The 20,897-nt window shown below is 36.6% G+C and overlaps 1 protein-coding gene across 7 annotated transcripts in view; it reads right to left on the bottom strand.

Moving 5' to 3' along the window:
• REV3L (REV3 like, DNA directed polymerase zeta catalytic subunit) overlaps positions 1 to 20,897 on the bottom strand; it is a 187,317-nt gene that overhangs the window by 71,004 nt on the left and 95,416 nt on the right. For 6 of the 7 annotated variants that reach the window (XR_010112297.1, XM_008975749.5, XM_055114064.2 and 3 more), the window contains exons 8-13: positions 20,363 to 20,447; positions 20,127 to 20,278; positions 11,082 to 11,201; positions 9,737 to 9,974; positions 7,458 to 7,600; positions 2,354 to 6,515 (exon numbers count right to left, since the gene is read on the bottom strand). Coding sequence is in view for 6 of the 7 variants with exons in the window: in XM_008975749.5 (XP_008973997.4) it covers positions 2,354 to 6,515; positions 7,458 to 7,600; positions 9,737 to 9,974; positions 11,082 to 11,201; positions 20,127 to 20,278; positions 20,363 to 20,447 (4,900 nt within the window). In the remaining variant the exon portion in view is untranslated. The remainder of the gene's footprint in view (positions 1 to 2,353; positions 6,516 to 7,457; positions 7,601 to 9,736; positions 9,975 to 11,081; positions 11,202 to 20,126; positions 20,279 to 20,362; positions 20,448 to 20,897) is intronic. The other variant, XM_003822205.7, reaches the window with a different exon arrangement.

Consider the following 20,897-nt stretch of genomic DNA (forward strand, 5'->3'; position numbering starts at 1 on the left):
AGCACATAAAGTTTGGTAACTAAAAGTAAATATACCATAATCACTACTGATAACACCAAAGTCCCCAAAATGATGGAAACTAATGTCTAAAGAACAGATTTCATATGCTCCAGCAGTGAAATAAAGAGTTCCATGTGGGTACTAAACAAAACTGTGTGTTGAAAAGGGGCTGGGAGGTGGACATTTCTACCTTTCACTTCAAGTCATTACAGGAGAGAACTTTTATTCTGCATTTCTGATAACCTTTTCTCACCCCTTTATTAAAAAAATAAATTTTATCGTGTATATTTAAGGTATAAAATATGATATTAGTATATAGTAAAATGGTTCTTACAGTGAAACAAATTAACATATCCATCATTTCACATTCTCAACCCTTTCTTAAATGGATTCCTATAGGAATTATTGTGAATCTGCTGGGTAAAAGCCTGGCATTCACTGTCGTGTTTTTTTAATTTAAACTTTAAAAAAAAGATATTTTAACAGCTTTAGGTTGACAGCAAAATTGAAAGGAAGGTACAGACGTTTCCCATATATCCCTTGTGCCCCCACACATATATGGCCTCCCTCATTATCACCATCCCCTACCAGAGTGGTACATGTGTTACAATCGATGAACCTATGTTGACACATCATAATTGTCCAAAGTCCACAGATTACATTTGGGTTTGTTCTTGGTGTGGTACTTTCTATGGCTTTGAACAAATGTGTAATATTCATATTGTATCTTTCTTTTTTTTTTTCCCACTGGAGTCAGGAACATGGTACTGCCACAGGTCAGTGCATACATGCAGTGTGGCCTCTGCTGCTTTTCCTATCTCTTTCCAAGATTTAGACTAAGGCAGGGCCTGCCTTAGCAGTTCCAGCCATCCTCTTCTGCTTCTGAATGGATGGCTGAAATGAACTGCCTGCTCTGCAACTGGTTAAATATATGAGATCATGGACACAAGGGCAGGAACAAGAACCATCATTTAAACTTTCTGGATTAAGCCACATTACCCTATTTAGCTTTCATCAGTTATGTCCTAACTTGGTGATGAAAGTGGTATACACCATAACTACTTAACTACTGATAAATAAACCAGTACTGTGATTTTTATTTTGCTATTTGCTGCGTGTGCGCGTGCGCTCACGTTTGTCTATCAATTCCCTGAAGAGATTTTTTTTTTGAGATAAAGTCTCATTCTATTGCCCAAGCTGGAATGCAGCGGCGTGAACACAGCTCACTGCAGCCTTGACATCCTGGGCTCAAGTGATTCTCCTTCCTTAGCCTCCTGAGTAGCTGGGACCACAGGTGCATGCCACCACGCCCAGCTATCTTTTTTTTTTTTTTTTCTGAGATGGAGTTTCACTCTTTATTGCCCAGGCAACAAAGTGCAGTGGTGTGATCTCAGCTCACTACAACCTCCACCTCCTGGGTTCAAGTGATTCTCCTGTCTCAGCCTCCTAGGCAGCTGGGATTACAGGCACCTGCCACCATGTCCAGCTAATTTTTGTATTTTTAGTAGAGACAGGGTTTCACCATGTTGGCCAGGCTGGTCTTGAACTCCTGACCTCAGGTGATCTGCCCCCCTCGGCCTCCCAAAGTGCTGGGATTACAGGCGTGAGCCACTGTGCCTGGCCTAATTTTTTGTAGAGACAGAGTCTCACTATTTTGCCTGGGCTGGTCGCAAACTCCTGGGCTCAAGCGATTCTCCCACCTTGGCCTCCCAAAGTGCTGGGATTACAGGTGCACACCACCATACCCAGCCACCTGAAAAAATTCTTAAAAGAAAGGAGAATGGAAACCAAAGTCCATTTGCTAATAACTGCATAAACTATAATAACAATAACAATATAATACAAGATATTGAAACCACATGAAAAGTGGTTTATAATAGAAACAACTTACAATAATCTTCACTTAGAGATATATCAGAGGAATACTTAAAACACATACATGCTTTTTCAAAACACTTGAAAATGAAGTTCTTTTAAAATGGTATAAAAGTTTAACATTTAAAAATTAAATACCATTTAAACAATGATCATTGTAATCCTTTTAAAGTATCATGACATCTTTACAGTGAGCACCTCTAATCTTTAATGAAGACATAGTGTTAAATAATGGTAGATCCAAGTCAACTTAAATAAATTTCTCTAGGTGTAACCATCCAGTTAGTTTTTGAATTTTCTTAGTAAGTCTGTAATTAGAAATACTTTCCACAATGATATACTTACAAATACGGTATCACAGAAAACTAGCAGTCAGGTAACCAAATGTTGCATACATTCTTTTTTTTTCAATCCCCATAGCATAATTTTATATATCATAATAATTCAGAGTGACCCAAGGGAAAAAATAACTGATTACCTGGGCTTTTCTGGTACATCAGAAGGATTACTGCAAAATGGTTCCTGGTAAATAGTCTCAGACAGGTCATGATCCAACAAAGTTGCCATAATTTCTTCCCTACTTGGGGGGGACATAAGTGGTTTCAGAATGTGAGCAGTTCGAGGGGTGAAGCTGCCATTTTTAGATTGTGAAGGAGAGCTAGTAGATCTTGGTGAACTATCAGGAGTTGGTGTCAACATATCATTGTTTCTTGAAACATACAGTTCTAAATCTTCACAGGCCACGTCTACAAGTTCACCATCAGGGGAGGAGAGTATTGCAGTAAAAGAGGTATTGGCTGAGTCAAGAGACTGTCCCATTTCTTTTCTGGTGTGACCTTGAATCCAGTCTGAATTGTTTGGCTGTGGGAGGCTAAGAAACACTTCTTTGCTTACTGAACTCCTATTCAATCTAGATTTTTCACTTAGACAGTCTTCTGCCTGCTGAACACAGAAAGAATCCATTATTGAGTTAGACCGAGTTGTTAGAGGATGAAAGCTATTTTTCCACTGGTTGTGGCGACGATTCTCATTGCTATCTATGGTTGACTTCTCAAAAATTTCAGGACTTAAAGTACCAGATCTAATCCATGAGGCTGAGTCTGTGGTATGATGCTTGTCTTCATCACATTTCTGGTTGTCATGACTTAAAAACTCATTTTTTTCTATAGCTTGTCCTGGAAAAAGATCCTGAACAGCATCACTTAGGAACTTCTGAGGCAAATTCTGATCAGCTGGGACAAACTGACTTCCAGAATAAAAGCTACAAAATCCAGTCTGACCTATTGTGTTAATATCAAAATTATAATTATGTTCAGGAGATAAACTATCTTCAAGTGAGTAACAACTTTCAAAGCCTGGATCTGAAAAAAAGATGGGACTATCATCTGATACAGAGTTATCCAACTGGCTAGAGTTTTGTAAATTTAAAGAGTCTACTTTGAGAAGTTTGGGGATTTTTTCTTTTTGTTTTGTACTTCTGGGAGTTCGAGGTTTTCTTGGGGACGTTACCGATCGTGTCCGTTTATTTGCTTTGTTATGCTCAAGGGAACCAGAAATATTTTTATTTGGTTGATGTTTATTGGATAATGGGTCTTGTGTAGTATTTGCATTTTGTGCTTTCTGCTGTCTTTTTTGTAACAATTCTTTTAGAACTGCCAGTCCAGACTGTCCTTCACCAAATGCTGAAGGTGTTGACACATTTCGATTTTTACACTGAGAAAGTGCTTTGGTTTGTGAAATTGCTTCTGATAATGACCTCGGTTTTACTCTTTCAGGTTTAAAATTTGACATATCTAAAATAAAGCCCCTTTGCTTTTGCTCCCATGCTATTTGTTTGATTGGACTTCTCAAGGAAGTTACAAAGCAATTATTAGGCATTTGGCTTTCCTCTGAAGCTGTATTTTCCGGAGAACAAGTTTCACTGTGCTTTGACTGTTCCGCTATGCACACAATCTGCTGCTGACTGTCTTTGCAATGCAAAAAATTAGGGGTATATGCTTGGTCCAGCTTTGATTCTAGGGAATTGCGATATTCACTTAACTTTCCGATTGATGACAAATAGTTTCTTTGTATATTATTTGCATTATCTTCTATCTTTGAGGACATACCAGAAGATATCTGTGTATTCTGTGCTACCTGAGATAAATGATTGGAAAGGTCAAATATATTTTTTTGAATTAACGTTGATTCCTTTAGAGTAAACATAGCACTTTGATTATGAGGCCTTTGAACATTAATTTTTGAGACTCCAGGTCCTATAGAATTACAAACAACTGATGGATGCAAATCATCTCGTGAACTGGGGAATGTCTGCAAATCTACAGACTTCTTGCTTTCTAAGAAAGAAGAAAAGCAGCCAGATAACTTCTGTTGTGCATTAATTCCAGTGGGTAGGGAAGCAGAAAGGGGATGATCTACAGCAGAGCCCATTAGTGGCATATCTTTCTGTTTAAAAAGTAGTTGAGAGCCTCCAGAACTACTTGCAAATTCAGACACATTCTGGTGTTTCAGTACAAACTTAACCTCAGCACCAGACTGAGATTTTATTTTTTCATCCTTAAGTGTTATATGCTTTCTCGATGTACCTTTCTCATTTGTTTTTTGTTTTGCTCTTGGTTTCTTTTTTCCATCATCTACTAGTTTATTTGTCTGATTTCGTTTGTTCCTTTTCTTAGTAACTATAGAGGGATTAGCAAGCTTTGCTTTTGATTTCTTAATCTGTGCTCTTGCGCGACTAGTTTTTCCTATACGAGAATTAACAGTCTTCTTATATACATTAGGACCCTTAAAAAGCATTGCCTCTTTTTCTGCAGCAGCCATGATTTCTTCAGCTCTTGGATCTGTGGGAGACCAGCAGCGAGGTGGAGAAGAATTTATGGGACTTGTGCTTCTCTCAGAAAGAAAACCTAGTTTAGACATAACATCACTATAATTCAAGTCACAATCTTCGGTTTCAGCATTGTAAGATGGTGAGGGAGGAGAAAGAATAGCATGTGACCGTTTTTTCCTGAAAGACAAAGTTCTTTTAATATTTTCATTATTTGTCCTTTGTTGTTTACCAGTTTTTTTCTTAGCAGATTTATGTTTTGACTTTCTTCTGTGACTTTTCTTTGGTGTTAGTGGATAAATGGGATATTTGGTTGCAGGGGAGTCGGGAACTTTTGGCCAAAAGTCCTTCAAAGGTGCAAGCTTTTTATATAGTTCCATTTTTTCTTCTGTTAATATTACTTGTTTTTCTTTAGAGTCTATTTTTCCTAGCTTCACAAGCATATTTTTTCTCCCTCTAAATCTATTAATAATAATATACTTTATGATGACAGGGGGCAGCTTTTTAGACATTTTTCTTCGTTTTCGGGATTTGAGAGTTCCATCTAAACTTTCACCAATTTCCATGGGATGAGGTAGACTAATTTTTGAGTTGTGAGTTACAAAACTTGACTCACTGTCTTCAGTCTCATAATTTACCTTGCGTTTGGCTCTAAGTGTGTATTTATTTCCATATAGTCCAAAGGACTGCTCAGTTTCTAACGTTCCATCTCCAAAGTGACAGTCTACAAAACCATCTGTGGGTGTTTTATTTTCAAAAGCTCCACGAGTGGTTTTAGTTAAATCACTAGCCAATGCATTATCCTTCTCAGGATTACTATTACAAGGATTATTTTGTATAAAATTATCTTTTGTGGATCCAGTCTCACTACTTTTGGTAGAAGTCTCCTGATGACCTGCAAGTTTCCTTTTATTCAATTTTAACCGGGATGGTTTATTGCCAGGTTGTAATTTATATGTGACAGGAGATAGTTTCTGTGGTCTAGTAAGACAGTTAGAAAGAACAACACTGGGAAAAAACATATAGTGTGCTGCTTGCTGGCTGAGGCTTGGCTTTTCTGTTTTATGTTCTTGAAATTCTTCATACCTAATTTTAAGTTTATTTAGTCCACTTTCATCAGCAGTGCTATTAAGAGAATGCACCATAGTTCTATTCTCCCCTGAGCATGACAATAATTCACAATTTTCAGTAAATGATGAAGGGAATAAACTACTCAGAGCTGTGCTGTTTCCTTTTTCATTTCCTTCAGAGGATACTTTATTTTTTGAATGATTTAAGTCAGAAAAGTTGAAAGAATTTTTGCCCAATGTATTCTCGTTAGGGTGACGGTGCATATGTATAAAAGGGGAATCCTTTTCGATTTTTCTAATGTTTGTATATTTTCTACTTGGTACTTGTCTTGTAACAGATGGAATATCTTCTTCATAATCAAAAATACTACTTTCACAGGAAGATACTGGGAGGATCTCTTTCTTACTATTCTCTTTATGAGAATTTTCTGAATGAACAGTACTGCTTAAAGATCCAGGGTATTTCATAGAATAAGTGCTTTCGTTTGTAAAAGAAGTGACTGAATTATCTAGACCTTTTTCTGTATTTTTGTTTGTCTGTGAAAGGTCTTCAATTAAATCTTCCTTGTTCAAAACATGGGAAGAAAGGGCACTTGTGTGTTTACACTGAAAGGTAATCTTAGCAGAAGATGAGGGTTCTAATGTAGCAGCATCTTTGTGAAAGATGGAGGGTTTAACTGATAGCTTGCTTGTTGCAATTACAGAAGAGTGGGTTCTAGAATTTTCATTGTTCAATGGATTGTCTGAAATGAGGAGGGAAAAACAGTTTATTTCATTTTACTCTTTTAATTTTTAAGACATTTTCCCACACCAAGATATTAATGCTATCACTATGAAAAAATTACATCAAATTAAGTTTGGTTATCTTAACAAAAAGGTAATGCTTATCATTAATGACTCAATCTAAATATAGTTAGTTACAATTATTAGTCATCATTTTAAACAAATATTCCATTGATCAGAAATAGATTATATTACTATTTAGTTCCTTTGGGGCATAAGGGAAAAATACTGTCACTTTAAAAATGTTCATAAAATAATATGCTTTACATTATCACTTCAAATAAACTGAGCATATTTTTCAGTTTATTATTCTACTTGCACAACAAACATTAAAGTTTTCAAAGCTTGAATTCAGTGGTCAATAAATGTTATATCCTTTTAGAAATGAGAAGCAAATCATGTATCTAATTCTTTCAAAAGAAAAAAATCCTGAAGGACGAAACATCACTATAGCCTCCCTTAGCCAACTATATAGAAAGTATGATTACAGTTTCAAAATCAATAGAAAGTATGATTAAAGTTTCAAAATCATATTTATTTATTTATTATTTTTTTTGGAGGCAGAATCTTGCTCTGTTGCCTAGGCTGGAATGCCATGGAGCAATCACAGCTCACTGCAGCCTCAAACCCTTGGGCTCAAGTAAGCCTCCCACCTCAGCCTCCTGAGTAGCTGGGACTACAGGCATGCATCACTATGCTGGGCTAATTTTTTTAGTTTTTTAGAGACAGGGTCCCACTATGTTGCCTAGGCTGGTCTCGAACTCCTGAATTCAAGTGATCCTCTCACCTTGGACTCCCAGAATGCTGGGATTACAGGTGTGAGCCAGAGCGCCTAGCCTCAAAATCAAATACATTTTTAGATCCTGAATAACCAATTTCTCACAGTAGACTTGTTTACTTACCACTATTTTCATCTGCAGTTCCATCTAACTGAGGTATAGAAAGACTGGCTAGAAGCAAACTGTTATCACTCCATTCCATTTCTTCTCCTGAAGATGAGTCATCATCTTCAGTTGAACTTCTGTGGGTATTTCTGCACAGTGATCTGGAGAACATTAAAATTCACTGGTGAGCATGATCATTAGAAAAGACCATCTCAGATGCAAATAATGCATCTAAGGTAACTCTATAATAATGTATCTAAGTTAACTATAATAATGTATCTAAGTTACTCTATAGTAAAACAATACAAAAAATCTGAAAATTGTAACTTCTAGAAAAGCATATTTACTTTGCTTTATTAACATGTCTTACTATAGTAACTTACAAAGAGTTATTATAGTTAGACTTCATAATCCCTTTCATGTGAGCTAAAATACACCACAATTCTTGCATTCTGAATTGGAAGAAACAAGAATAAAAAGATGAGTGAAGGGGCATTGAGGTCAGGGCTGAAGAGAAAATGCTGAAGGAGAGAGGGTAATAGGAAGTAGTAAAGGTGTTCAGTCAACCTGACAATAACTACAAAGGGTTACTGAGAAATTCAGATGGACAGTGAAGTCCAGTCTTTAAGTTTCATCTCATATTGGTATTAACTTGATGTTTTCCCTTTCAATTGAATGGGCAAACTTTTTTCCTATCCAAACCCAATTTTTTCTTTCACTAATCTCAACAATTTGAAATTATTATTATTTTATTATACTTATTATACTGGAACTGTTTTTCCATTAAGCCTTTCCAAATCACAGTTTATCAAAAAAATCAGTCCCTTAAGAGCTGAAAGAGGTATCAGAGGTCTAGTCCAACTTTCTACCCAATGCGAAAACCTGATTTTTAACGAACCTGACACAATCTCTGTTTTTACATAATCTGTATAAGGGGCTTGCTGTCTCACAGGGCAATCTTTCCACTGTTAATGGCTTTAATTATTCATAGTTGTCTTCTTGTAATACACAAACTCTTTCAACTTCCATACATGATTCCTATTTTGTTCTCTGTAGCTATACAGAGCAGGTTGATGTCATTTTCCACATGATAATCTTTAAAATACATAAAGGCATTTCTCATTCATCTTGTAATTTTAATTAGATCAAACATTCTCCATTCAAAAGTTCTTCAAAAGTGACAATGCTCACAGATCCTTCTAGTTTTCTTCCTCTTCTTTCCCTTTCCTTTTTCAGTATTCTTAAAATATGGTACTCAGCACAGAATATAATATCCAATATAAAGAGTAGAATTAACTAAACCCTTTTCTAGACACCATGCTTCTACTATTCAATCACTCTCTAATATATGTGTACAAAATGTTTAGGTTTGTTTTCCCAAGGTTAAACTGGGCATGGTTTTCACCAAATTGGTTCAGCCACTGAACATACAAACATAAATTTAATCATAGGATTGACTATGCCTATTATTACAGCAGTGACAATGTTAGAGGAAAGAATTTAACATCACATCTGGAGATTTCTATATCTGATTTATTAAGTAGAAAAATAAAAACTTTCATCATATACATGTAAACACTGAATTTATGGATTAACCTGTTTCACCTTTCAGTGATGGCTTTGGGTTGGAAATTTCAAATACAGACTAAAAAAGTTCTAATCTAGCCTATAGAAGTTTAAAGGAGAGGCATACTCAGTCTTTCAGGCTCATAGGCCTAGATTTTTCTATACACAGAGCATATAACTAAAGGGCAGACTCAAACCAATCAAGTTCACAGAGACTGATTTAGAAAACCACAACACCAACTTATTCATTTATTTTGAGAAACAAACCACAACACCAGTGTTTGCTTCTTAGTCTTTTATTTATTTGTTTTTAACCTTAGTTCCCTTAGTCTAATCAGAGCCCAAAACCATACCCTGTCTTCAGGCTGACTCTATACATTGTTGTTCTGATACTCAACAGTTCAACTATCACAGGGCATTCTTTTTCTTAAGTTCTAAGATAAGAAGGCACTTCAATTTTGCTCCATTTATCACTCACATATGTTAATACTGTGTATATAAATGGATAACTTCTAAAAGTTAGGTTAATCTTTTAAAATGTAGCAAAACTTTATTTTGCTTGGAATATGGAGTATACGCCATATGAAAAACAGATCACTAAAGGGGAATTTTAAAACATCAATTTAGTTCATAAGGTATTTTATATCATGAACAATAGTAATAAATAATTTCTGATTGAAGGACAATAATGATAAAAGTTAATAAAACAACTGCAATAACTAAAAAATTACCTCTTTTTGGCACAATGTTCTTCAATATTGCTGTCCCATCTCTGGGACATCACCAAACTAAGCTCCATTTCCTCTTTTTCAATCTGTGGTTCATTTTCTTCATCATCACTATTTTGTGGATATTTATTATTTCCAAAGGAGCGACATGGTGATGGCATCCTATTTCTTTCCCCCCGATATCCATCACTTTCCAAACCAGCAAGAAGATGTACCAGAGCCTCATCAGGACTACTGTCCACTATAAAACAAGTACAATAATCACCAACAAATAAGTTTTCTCTTTTTTTTTTTTTGACACGGAGTCTTGCTCTCTCACCCAGGCTGGAGTTGGAGTGCAGTGGCGTGATCTAGGCTCACTGCAAGCTCTGCCTCCTGGGTTCATGCCATTCTCCTGCCTCAGCCTCCCGAGTAGCTGGGACTACAGGTGCCCACCACCACACCTGGTTAATTTTTTGTATTTTTAGCAGAGATGGGGTTTCAACGTGTTAGCCAGGATGGTCTCGATCTCCTGACCTCGTGATCTGCCTGCCTCGGCCTCCCAAAGTGCTGGGATTACAGGGGTGAGCCACCACGCCCGGCGTGTTTTCTTAATAATCCAACAATTCAGATCACTCAGAATAAAATAACAACATCATAGATACTGGCACAGGCTGAAAGAATACAGTTGGTACAAAGGCTCAGGTGTTGAGGTAGCTCTCCTATCAAAGTTGATCCTTGGACCACCTGCATTAGAGTAATTTAGGGACATTATTAAAATAACATTGTTGTGTGCTCCAGCCAGGGCTGCCTGGGACTGCACAGGGTCTTGGCCGTGGGTACAGCTCAGCACTGTCAGCCCCTAGTTGGGAGGCCTTGCCAGGGAAGGCTGGCAGTGGCTGCAGGAAGCCTGAGATGCCACTCAAGGGGAGGCCACTGAAGGACTGGTTGAGTGCAGCCCTGGCCAGTGAGATGAGGAGGCTGGGACCACGGCCCTAGCCACCCGTGTTTCCTCCGGTGAAATTTGTGATACTCACCAAGAAAGAACCACTTATGGTGTTTTAGTAATGTACTGAACTTTGCAAAATATTAATTCAAAATAAATGCATTTTCCTTCTTAAGTAATACGGTTTTCCGTGAATCAAAGTACAGTTTAAAAAACTATTTTCTTTCACAAATTTTTTTAAGCTGTATAGAAAAAAAGCAAAGCTACTTGATTTAATGCAAGGTTTCATTTTCATATTCAGTAGAGTGTTTACTGAACATGCAACATTTACCTCTTCAAGTCAATAAAAAAAAAATGCCTCTTCACAACACACATTTTCTCTGAATTACAATACTGAATATTTATGGTAGCACTGTTACTTACTGAAAACAGGTGACTCACTCAGTCTTTGGGTCAAAGGCTGAAAAGTCTGACTATTTTCCATAAGGTTCAAAATTGCTTCTTCATTAATAAGAGCTTCTTCCACTTTGTGTCTAGTGTGACCTTAATTTGACAAAGAATAAAAAAAATTGAAGCAATGGCCTAAATCCAAAATTTATCATTTAGAATTCGTGTAAATTTGGAAGCATTACCATATAAACCTATTTTAAATTTCAAAATGTTAATGATGCATGCCAAATAAAAACATAATAAAAAGCCACAGAAATATTTAACTAGTCACATGGATTTATCAAAACAAACACTGAATCTATAAATCACCAAATATTTATAACCTCTTTAATCCTACTTAATGTGTGTAGTTATATTACTCTGATAAAAATCACTGCATATTCAAATATATAAAGTGAAAAGGAAAGATAAACTATCTTATTTGAATACTAAAATTCTTTATTCTCTATGGTTCAAAAACAACAAATTTAGAATAAATGTTTTTGAACTCTTCTAAGAAAAAAAAAATTGACAGTGCTCATTATTTGACACATGTGTATTGGACTCTCTTTTGAATGCATAAAAAATAAAGAGCTTAGTGTAATCCCTAATGGGGCGTGTGTTGGTTTTTCATGCCTGTTTGTGAACTGTAGTTGTGGTTTCCCATTTCATTGCCATAACTGGGCAGAAATAGTTTTTAAGTGCTATAAAAATACAAAGAAATGGTTAAGCAATTAAAAAATTCATTTTACATTATTATTTTTCAGAAAGCTTTCATTATATATCACATTCATTACATTTTCATGATATCAAAAAATATTAGTCCATGTGGCCATATAGAATCCTCCAACAATTGCCGTCCCCTGCAGGAACACCAAACTGAACTACCCACACAAGAAAGCGCCTTCATTAGAATAAAAAATCAGGAGAGCAATCACAGTACTTGGTTTTCACAACATATCAAGGAAAGAGGCAGCGAAGAGGGTAGAAAAGACTGTCGTGAATTGCTGATAGCACCTCCCATCTCTCAGGCAGTGGTCTTGAGGCACGGAGAGAGAAATCTGTGCTTAGGAGAGACAGAACAGAGTGAATATGGGACTTTGCTTTGCATTGGAACTCAGTGCTACCCTGTCACAGTGGAAAGCAACGTCCCTGTCACAGTGGAAAGCGACACGGAATAGAATTTAGCAAGCACCCATGAAGAGAGGATTTGACCAGCCCCAGCCAGAGGGAAACTGCCTATCCCAGCAGTCCAGAACCTGAGTTGCAGCCAGCCTTACTACTATGGGCTAAAGTGCTTTGGGATCCTAAATAAACTTGAAAGCCAGTCTTATCCACAAGGACTGCAATTCTTGGGCAAGTCCCAGTGCTGTGCTGGGCTCAGAGCCAGTAGACTTGGGGTACACACGCCTGGTGAGAGAGTAGCTGGGGCAGCCAAAGAATTACTTGTGTCACCCCCCCCCCCGCCCCACCCTTCACAGTCCCAGGCAGCACAACTCGCAGCTCCAGAAGACTCTTTCATTCCACAAGAGGACAGGAGAGGGAGGAGTGAAGAGAACTTTATCTTGCAACTTGGATACCAGCTCAGCCACAGTAGAGGAGGTAGAGTCGTGACACACATATTCCAGGCCCTAACTCCTGGATGACAGCTCTAAACACATCCTGGGCCAGAAGGGAACCTGCTGCCTTGAAGAGAAGGACTCAGACCTGGCAGGGTTCATCACTTGCTCACTAAAGAGCCCTTTGGCCTTGAGTAAACACAAGTGACACTCAGGCAGTACTTGCTGCAGGCCTCGGGTGAGACCCAGGGACATGCTGACTTCAGGTGTGACCCAGTGCATTCACAGCACTGGGAAAAATTGAAAGCCCGTTCTCTAAGATCTGGAACAAGACAAGGATGCCTAGTTTCACCACTGTTATTCAACACAGTACTAGAAGTCCTAGTTAGAGTAATCAGACAAAAGAAAGGAATAAATAAAGTGCATCCAAATTGGAAAGGAAGAAGTCGAATTATCCTTATCTGCCGATGGTATGATCTTATATTAGGAAAAACCTATAGACTCCACCAAAAAACAAATTCAGCGAAGTTGCAGGATACAAAATCAACATATGAAAATCGGTAGCATTTCTATATGCCAACAGTGAACAATCTGAATAAGAAACCAAGAAAGTAATCCCATTTACAATAGCTACAAATAAGACACTTAGGAATAAACTTAACCAAGTAAGTGAAACATCCCTACAATGAAAACTATAAAACACTGATGCAAGAAATTGAAGAGTACACCAAAAAATGGAAAAGATATTCCACGTTCATGGATTGGAAGAATCAATACTGATAAAATGTCCATGCCTACCCAGAGCAATCTACAGATTCAATGCAATCCCTATCAAAATACCAATGATATTCTTCACAGAAACAGAAAAAAAAAATCCTAAAATTTATATGGAACCACAAAAGATCCCGAATAACCAAAGCTACTCTGAGCAAAAAGAACAAAACTGGAGGTCACATTACCTGACTTCAAATTATACTACAGAGCTATAGTAATCAAAACGGCATGATACTGGCATAAAAACAGGCACACAGACCAATGGAATAGAGAACCCTGAAATAAATTCATGACTACAGTGAACTCGTTTTCGATGAAGGTGCCAAGAACGTACCTTGGGGGAAAGAACAATTTCTTCGATAAATGGTGCTGAGACATTGGATATCTACATGCAGAAGAATGAAACTAGACCCTGATCTCTCACCATATTCAGAAATTAAATCAAAATGAATTAAAGACTTAAATCTAAGACTCCAACTATGAAAATACTAAAAGAAAACATTGGGGAAACTCTCTAGAATATTGGTCTGAGCAAAGATTTTTTGGGAAATATCCCCAAAGCACAGGCAATCAAAGCAAAAGTAGACAAATGGGATCATATCAAGTTATTATACAAAGCTTCTGCACAGCAAAGGAAACAATCAACAAAGCGAAGAGACAACCCACAGAATGGGAGGAAATATCTGCAAACTATCCATCTGACAAGGGATTAATAACCAAAATATATATAACTCAATAGTAAAAAATCTAATAATCCAATTAAAAAATGGGCAAAAGATCTGAACAGACATTTCTCAAAAGAAGATATACAAATGGCAGACAGGTGAAAAGATGCTCAACATCACTGATCATCAGATAAATGAAAATCAAAATTACAATGAGAAATCATCTCACCCTAGTAAAAATGGCTTTTATCCAAAAGACAGGAAATAATGAATGCTGGCAATGATGTGGAGGAAAGGGAACTCTCGTACACTGTTGGTAGAAATGTAAATTAGTACAGCCACTATGGAGAACAGTATGAAGGTTCCTTAATAAACTAAAGATAGAACTACCATATAATCCAGCAATCTCTCTACTCAGTATTTATCCAAAGGAAATGAAATTGGTATGTCGAGTTGAAGAGATATCTGCACTCCCATGTTTATCACAGTCCTATTCACAACAGCCAAGATTTGGAAGCAATCTAAGTGTCCATCAACAGATGAATGGATAAAGAAAATGTGGTACATTTACATAATGGAGTACTACTCAGCCATAAAGAGAATGAGATCATGCCATTTCCAACAACATGGATAGAAGTGGAGGACATCATGTTATGTGAAATATGCCAGGCACAGAAAGACAAACTTTGCATGTTCTCACTCACTTGTCGGGGCTAATTAATAATTTAAACAATGGAACTCAAGGAGATAAGAGAGTAGAATGATGGCTGCCAGAAGCTAGGAAGGGTAGTAGGGTGGGGTGGGGAAGTGGGGATGGTTAATGAGTACAAAAAAATAGAAGGAATAAGATCTAGTATTTGATAGCACAATACGATGACTACAGTCAACAATAATCTATTGTATATTAAAAAATAACTAAAAGTATAATTGGAATGTTTGTAACACAAAGAAATATATGCTTGAGGTTATGGATACCCCATTTATCCTGATGTGGTTATTACATTGTATGCCTGTATAAAAATCTCTCATGTACCCCATAAATATATATGTCTACTATGTACCCACAAAAATTAAAAAAAATTTAAAAGTAAAATGTAAAATTTCAAATGCATTAAAGACCTAAATGTGAAAAACCAAACTGTAAGCACACGTAAGCCTTAAAATGAATACTTAAGAGAAAATTTTCATTACATCAGGGTAGGGAAGGTCTCATAAATCACATACCAAAACTAAACCATAAAGGAATATTGGTAAACTTGACATTAAAACTGAAGACATGTAAAACCCCAAGGATAACTTTTTTTTTTTAATGGGGGGAAAAGAAGTTAACTTTTTTTTTTTTGAAGATTTTTATAAGATAAGCCTAGATGGAGAGAAAACATCTCTACAATAAGTATAACTGATAAAGACTTAATATCTAGAAAATATGAAGAACTCCTACAAATAAGAAAAAGACAAATGACTCAATAGAAAATAAGCACAAAATGTAATTCACAAACAGAGAAACCCAAATGGCCTTTAAAGATGCTCAAATTCATTAGTAATTAGGAAATGCAGATTAAAATGCAGAGACACTATTTCAAAGAATCAGAGCAGCAAATTTTTTACATCTATTATTTTATCCTTATTATTTGATGCTATCAAATGTTGAGGCTTTGCTTGCCTAGTAAAATTGCGTATGATACAATGTGACTTCTGAGTAAAACTTTTATTATTGTCTTGTTTACTAACCATGTATAAGCTAACTGCATTATAGAAAAACTGTTAGAACAGATGCTATCTAGGTAGAGTACAATGCATACACCCTAACATTCAGCAACTCACTCTTCTACATGTGTTTGGTAGAGAAGCTCCTGCACATAGCCATAAGGAGACAGATGTAGCACTAAGTGCAAAAGTAAAGACCATCTAATACTTGTAGAGAAATAGCTAACGTTGTTTAGTCTTAAAATGGAACAGTCATCAGCAGCTAAAATGAATGAACAAGGATAAATTTCAAAGTTATAATGTTGACATAAAAGATGCTCGACATCAGTAGTAATGAGGGTAACGAAAATTAAAACCACAGTAGGATTCTATTTCACACACTAGGATGGCTACATTAAAAAAAGACAGACAATAACAAGTGTTAGTGAGGATGTAGAGCCAGAGAAACTCTCATATATTGCTGGTGGGAAAGTAAAACATTGCTGTCACTTTAAAAACAGCTTGGGAGTTTATTTAAAAATTAAACACAAATATACCACATGCCCTAGTAATTCTTTTGCTTGGCAGAGGTAATCTTTTTAGTGAAGTTTATTCTTAAACTGTTTCATTTGTTACTATTGATATCATTTTACAACTTTATGATATTTATCCTAAAAGTTATGCTTTACTGCTTATAACAGCACTATTTTTTTTTTTTTTTTGAGATGGAGTTTTGCTCTGTTGCCCAGGCTGGAATGCAGTGGCATCATCTTGGCTTACTGCAACCTCCACCTCCCGGGTTCAAGCCATTCTCCTGCCTCAGCCTCCTGAGTAGCTGGGATTACAGGTGTGCGCCACCACGCCCGGCTAATTTTTGTATTTTTAGTAGAGACAGAGTTTCATCATGTTGGCCAGGCTGGTTGCCAACTCCTGACCTCAGGTGATCCGCCTGCTTCAGCCTCTCAAATTGCTGAGATTACAGGCAGGAGCCACTGCTCCTGGCCAGCAGCACTATTCTTACCAGGCAAAAGTGAAAATAACTCAAATGTTGATCAACTGATAAATGGATTAACAAAATGTGGTATCTCCATACATACAGATAGATACTACAACTTGTATAAAACTTGAAAGTATTATGCTAAGTAAAAGAAGCCAGACACAAAAGACTATATATTGTATGGTTTCACTTACATAATATACAGTATCTAGACAAGGCCCATGTATTATTAGTGGTTACTTGGGGTTTGAGGTGGAAATAGGCATAACTGCAAATGGACACAAGGGATCCTGTGGACTGATGGAAACATTCTAAAACTGGATTGTGGAGACGTTTGCACAACTTTGTAAATTTACTGTAAATCATTGAATTATACGCTTAAAATGACTGAATTTTATGTTATATAAATTAAACTTCAAGCTGCTTAAAAATATAATGCTGAGTGAAAAAAGCAAGTTGCTTCATCTATGCCAAGCAGAACATCATTTACGTAAAATTTAAAACTTAAAACTGGTACCATTCCTTCTGAAACTATTCCAATCAATAGAAAAAGAGGGAATCCTCCCTAACTCATTTTATGAGGCCAGCATCATTCTGATACCAAAGCCGGGCAGAGACACAACCAAAAAAGAGAATTTTAGACCAATATCCTTGATGAACATTGATGCAAAAATCCTCAATAAAATACTGGCAAACCGAATCCAGCAGCACATCAAAAAGCTTATCCACCATGATCAAGTGGGCTTCATCCCTGGGATGCAAGGCGGGTTCAATATGTGCAAATCAATAAATGTAATCCAGCATATAAACAGAGCCAAAGACAAAAACCACATGATTATCTCAATAGATGCAGAAAAAGCCTTTGACAAAATTCAACAACCCTTCATGCTAAAAACTCTCAATAAATTAGGTATTGATGGGACGTATTTCAAAATAATAAGAGCTATCTATGACAAACCCACAGCCAATATCATACTGAATGGGCAAAAACTGGAAGCATTCCCTTTGAAAACTGGCACAAGACAGGGATGCCCTCTCTCACCACTCCTATTCAACATAGTGTTGGAAGTTCTGGCCAGGGCAATCAGGCAGGAGAAGGAAATAAAGGGTATTCAATTAGGAAAAGAGGAAGTCAAATTGTCCCTGTTTGCAGACGACATGATTGTTTATCTAGAAAACCCCATCATCTCAGCCCAAAATCTCCTTAAGCTGATAAGCAACTTCAGCAAAGTCTCAGGATACAAAATCATGTACAAAAATCACAAGCATTCCTATACACCAACAACAGACAAACAGAGAGCCAAATCATGAGTGAACTCCCATTCACAATTGCTTCAAAGAGAATAAAATACCTAGGAATCCAACTTACAAGGGATGTGAAGGACCTCTTCAAGGAGAACTACAAACCACTGCTCAAGGAAATAAAAGAGGATACAAACAAATGGAAGAACATTCCATGCTCATGGGTAGGAAGAATCAATATCGTGAAAATGGCCATACTGCCCAAGGTAATTTACAGATTCAATGCCATCCCCATCAAGCTACCAATGACTTTCTTCACAGAATTGGAAAAAACTACTTTAAAGTTCATATGGAACCAAAAAAGAGCCCGCATCGCCAAGTCAATCCTAAGCCAAAAGAACAAAGCTGGAGGCATCACACTACCTGACTTCAAACTATACTACAAGGCTACAGTAACCAAAACAGCATGGTACTGGTACCAAAACAGAGATATAGATCAATGGAACAGAACAGAGCCCTCAGAAATAACGCCACTTCCCTACAACTATCTGATCTTTGACAAACCTGAGAAAAACAAGCAATGGGGAAAGGATTCCCTGTTTAATAAATGGTGCTGGGAAAACTGGCTAGCCATATGTAGAAAGCTGAAACTGGATCCCTTCCTTACACCTTATACAAAAATCAATTCAAGATGGATTAAAGATTTAAACGTTAGACCTAAAACCATAAAAACCCTAGAAGAAAACCTAGGCATTACCATTCAGGACATAGGCGTGGGCAAGGACTTCATGTCCAAAACACCAAAAGCAATGGCAACAAAAGCCAAAACTGACAAATGGGATCTAATTAAACTAAAGAGCTTCTGCACAGCAAAAGAAACTACCATCAGAGTGAACAGGCAACCTACAACATGGGAGAAAATTTTCACAACCTACTCATCTGACAAAGGGCTAATATCCAGAATCTACAATGAACTCAAACAAATTTACAAGAAAAAAACAAACAACCCCATCAAAAAGTGGGCGAGGGACATGAACAGACACTTCTCAAAAGAAGACATTTATGCAGCCAAAAAACACATGAAAAAATGCTCATCATCACTGGCCATCAGAGAAATGCAAATCAAAACCACTATGAGATATCATCTCACACCAGTTAGAATGGCAATCATTAAAAAGTCAGGAAACAACAGGTGCTGGAGAGGATGTGGAGAAATAGGAACACTTTTACACTGTTGGTGGGACTGTAAACTAGTTCAACCATTGTGGAAGTCAGTGTGGCGATTCCTCAGGGATCTAGAACTAGAAATACCATTTGACCCAGCCATCCCATTACTGGGTATATACCCAAATGACTATAAATCATGCTGCTATAAAGACACATGCACACGTATGTTTATTGCGGCATTATTCACAATAGCAAAGTCTTGGAACCAACCCAAATGTCCAACAATGATAGACTGGATTAAGAAAATGTGGCACATATACACCATGGAATACTATGCAGCCATAAAAAATGATGAGTTCATGTCCTTTGTAGGGACATGGATGAAACTAGAAACCATCATTCTCAGTAAACTATCGCAAGAACAAAAAACCAAACACCGCATATTCTCACTCATAGGTGGGAATTGAACAATGAGATCACATGGACACAGGAAGGGGAATATCACACTCTGGGGACTGTGGTGGGGAGGGGGGAGGGGGGAGGGATAGCATTGGGAGATACACCTAATGCTAGATGACGAGTTAGTGGGTGCAGCGCACCAGCATGGCACATGTATACATATGTAACTAACCTGCACAATGTGCACATGTACCCTAAAACTTAAAGTATAAAAAAAAAAACAAAAAAAAAACTTAAAACAATGGTATATATGGTGGGCAAACATTATAAGAAAATATAAAATTATATATGGTAACAGTTTGCACTAACTTCAGGATACTGCTTACCTTTAGAGATGTAGAAAGGGTGACAGAATGGGAGAAATTTTTGCTATATCCACAATATTTATTTCATAGGGAAAAAAATCCCTAGCAAACTCAATCAAATATTAACATCTCAGTGCTAGATATCTGTTCTAGTAGTTTCTGTATACATGAAAAGAAAATCTTACCTTTGCTTGACTCTTTGTCTTTGTGAACTTCTACCATATTGGCTGGTGTACACTGAAGCATTTCAGGAGACAGAACCTCAGAGTGCAATGTTAACTCAGCAGAGAACTCCTGGGATCCATCGCTGTAGTCCACAGATCCTGATAATGTTCTGCTTAATTAAAACATATCCTTTATAACAGACTAGATAACAAAGGAATAAAATTAGTTCTGAGATCTATAATAAATAACCACTTACACAGAGAAATCATTCTGTTTGAGAATTTCCTGAAGTCTCTTCTGAAATTTTTTGTCACTTTCTGTTGCTGGCACAAACCTGTGATCTTTGAATTTTAAAAGTGCATTAAAAAATGTAAATAGCAAATGAATGAAATATTTTCCCTTCTCCTAAAGTAGCTTTAAAAATGGTGGCAATTTCCTATCTTTCTCTAGATATACATAATACAACCTAACTGTAGTTTTACCATAGAATCACACAAAAGAGAAACGGTTGTTACTAAAGTTATAAAATTAGGCACTTAAGTCAGTTCAAGATTAAGTTCTATAATTATAATCTAAATCTAAAACAGAAAAATTGTTCTCTACCTATAAATATATTGTATCCTAAAGCTAAAAATTTTCCCCTTATAAAATATATTTCTATTTTTAAAAGTATAAAAGGCACTCAAAGTTTATCAAAACATTTTTAGTGCCTAAGATATAACAATTTTAATTGAACTTCAATATAGGCTTACTGCTGTATTTTGAAATAATATATCTGCCTTTTGAATGAT

Source organism: Pan paniscus, chromosome 5 (assembly GCF_029289425.2).
Source record: "Pan paniscus chromosome 5, NHGRI_mPanPan1-v2.0_pri, whole genome shotgun sequence".
NCBI classification, from domain to species: domain Eukaryota; kingdom Metazoa; phylum Chordata; class Mammalia; order Primates; family Hominidae; genus Pan; species Pan paniscus.